The sequence below is a fragment of the Ooceraea biroi genome, chromosome 4 (genome assembly GCF_003672135.1).
Source record: "Ooceraea biroi isolate clonal line C1 chromosome 4, Obir_v5.4, whole genome shotgun sequence".
Classification (NCBI taxonomy): Eukaryota; Metazoa; Arthropoda; class Insecta; order Hymenoptera; family Formicidae; genus Ooceraea; species Ooceraea biroi.
The window spans coordinates 8820121-8822770 of NC_039509.1; the positions used below are offsets into that span (position 1 = coordinate 8820121).

Below are 2650 nucleotides of genomic sequence, written 5' to 3' on the forward strand. Positions count from 1 at the left end.
CATCAGCGCCGAAAAGAAGGAGGAGGAATGGAGCCAGGAAAAGGCGTTCCGTGCTTCCCTCCCCTCCGACGCTCTAAAGCGCGGAGCGCATCCGGATAGGTCGCGGGTGGAGAAGGAGCGGTTGGCGGAGTTAACCCTCCAACCCTCCACCGACATTGCCGCGACCTTCCTCGAACGGATGGCTGTGGTGGAGAGGGTCGCCGACACCTCCGGAAACCTCAAGGGGGGCTACGCTAAAGCCCTCCGAGAGGCCTCCATTGAGATGCGGGCGGCCCTCTCGGTCCTGCGGACAAGGGAGGCCGACGAGGGATCCGAGGAGAACAGAATCCTCCGCCGGAAAATTGACTCCCTGAGGGCGCAGGTGGAGGAGTTGCGGGGTCTCCTTCGAGACCCAGGAGGGGGGGCCCAATACCGACCCCCAAGGGTAAGGGAGGCAGCGGACGGGACGGAGCCCCGCCCCCCGCCCCAACCGCCAAGGTGGTCGGAAACGAGGCTGGAGAGGGCGAGGGTTCGCCTCCCCTCTCCCCCATTGCAGGGACAGGCAGAGGGGACTCGGTCCCCCCCGCCCGCGCCCCGAAAAGTGGAGGCACAGTCGGGCCTCGAGGAGCGCCTCTTTGTGCGCCTCGCGGCCCTCCTGGAGACGCGACTGGGCCCCGCCCCACGAGGGGGTGGGACACCCAGCCCTGCCAAGGCGGCGGTGCCCTCCCGCCCCCCACCGCTAAGGTCCACCACGGTGGCAAGCGGCAGCGGGGCGGGAGCAAATCCCCCCAAACAGGGGAAAGGGAAGGCGGCGAAGGGCAAGCGGGCAGGGACGACCATCCCCCTGCACCGTACCCCTTCCCCCTCCCCCGACGACCCGCGAAAGCGGCGATGCCGGTAGAGGCTCCTCCTCCCTTAAGGAGTGAGGAGACGTGGTCGCAGGTCGTCGGCCGCAAGGCGGCACAGAAGGCGCGGGAAAAGGCACGCGCGGCGCCCCAACCGGCCCCTACAGGCGGAGGGTCCCAGGTACGCTCAAAGAGCATGGGGACCCAGCCGCAGGGGAAAGGAGGCAAAAAGGGGGGAGCTCCTCCCCCTAAGCCCCCCGCGAAGGCTCCTGCAAAGTTGCCCACTAAGGCGCCCGCGAAGGCGCGGAAGCCTCCGGGGTTGGCAGCAATCGTGCTGAACGGCCCCAAGGAGGTCATGGCGGTGGCGCTCTCGACGATTAAGTCCGCAATCAAATTGGCGGACTTCGGGATCGAGAGCGTCCGCATAAAAAGGGCCGTCACGGGGGCCACCCTCATCGAGGTCCCCGGCCCCGAAGCCCAAGAGAAGGCGGATGTCCTGTCGGGTCGTATCAAAACGGCCCTACAGAGCATGGAGGTCACAGTAGCCCGCCCTTCAAAGAAGGCGGAGTTACGGGTGAAGGGCCTGGAGGACTCCCTTACCTCCGTAAAGGTAAGGGAGTCCTTAGCGCGCGTCGGAGGCTGCCCCCTAGACGCCGTAGAGCTGGGCACCATAAAAAAGGGCCCAGACGGCATGGGGGTGGCCTGGGTCCGTTGCCCTGCGACCACTGCCAATAAAGCAGCGGCACAGGGTCGGGTGCAGATCGGCTGGACGCGCGTGGGGGTGGCGCTGCTATAGCCACGCCCCCTCCAGTGCTACAAATGCCTGGAAGTTGGCCATGTCCGGCAGCGCTGCCCCAACGAGGCAGACCGCGGTAACCGGTGCTATAGGTGTGGTGAGCCCGGTCACCGCGCTCGTGATTGCCACGCCAAGGCCCCCAAGTGTCCGCTCTGCGCGGACCTGGGGCGGCCGGCGGGACACCGCCTAGGAGGCCTCTCTTGTGCCCGCAGCAAAAAGCGGGCCAAGAGGGGCGGACGGGCGGCGACGGGGGAGAAGGCGGCGCCTGACAAAGCGCCGCCCCCCACACGACAACCCCCTCTGCCGGAGCAGGAGAGGCGGTCCCGGAGGAGGCAGGGGGCAATCAGCCCCCATCAACGGGGACAGTGGTCGTGGGGGGAGTACCGGGGACGAGCGCCCCGCTCCGCCCCCACCGATGGAGATGGAGAAGGGGCGGGAGTAAACCCGCCCCCACCGAAGGATGTGGAGACCCTGGAGGAGGTCGAGATGGCCGAATAACACAACGGCCCAGAACCTCCTCCAGGCCAACCTGAACCACGTCCGACAAGCACAAGATTTATTTGTCCACAGCCTGTCGGAGCGTGGTTCTGGGTTGGGGATCGCGGCGGAGCCCTATCGAGTGCCCAGGGAAAGTCCCAACTGGGCAAACGATAGAGGGGGCTCCGTCGCGATCCACAGGTCTCCCAGCGGCAGGTCCCCTCCCATGACCCCGCTAGAGTCTGGGAGGGGATATGTGGCTGTCGAATTTGCTGACATCGCCGTGGTTGGCTGTTATGTATCGCCTAACTGGGATCTCGCACACTTTGGCGGATTCCTGGAGGAGGTGGGGGGCTGCGTTGGACGCTGCGCCCCCCACCCCGTCCTGGTCGCGGGGGACTTCAACGCAAAGTCACGCGTTTGGGGTTCCCCGCGATTAGACGCCAGGGGCGAAACCCTAGTAGAGTGGGCAGCCTCTCTGGGCCTGTGTATACTGAACACAGGCTCGGAGGGTACCTGCGTGCGGCGAGGGGGGAGTCAATTGTGGATTTGA

At 66.3% G+C, this 2650-nt stretch overlaps 1 protein-coding gene across 1 annotated transcript; it reads left to right on the top strand.

Moving 5' to 3' along the window:
* Window positions 1-2080: 2080 nt before the first annotated feature.
* LOC113561843 lies at window positions 2081-2650 on the top strand. The gene has a single exon (XM_026969252.1). The coding sequence runs from the start codon at window positions 2081-2083 to the stop codon at window positions 2648-2650; it is 570 nt and encodes a 189-aa protein (XP_026825053.1).

Excerpts from the sequence above, each read along its gene's own strand:
- LOC113561843 (XM_026969252.1), top strand. The coding sequence starts at position 2,081 with ATGTGGAGACCCTGGAGGAGGTCGAGATGGCCGAATAACACAACGGCC.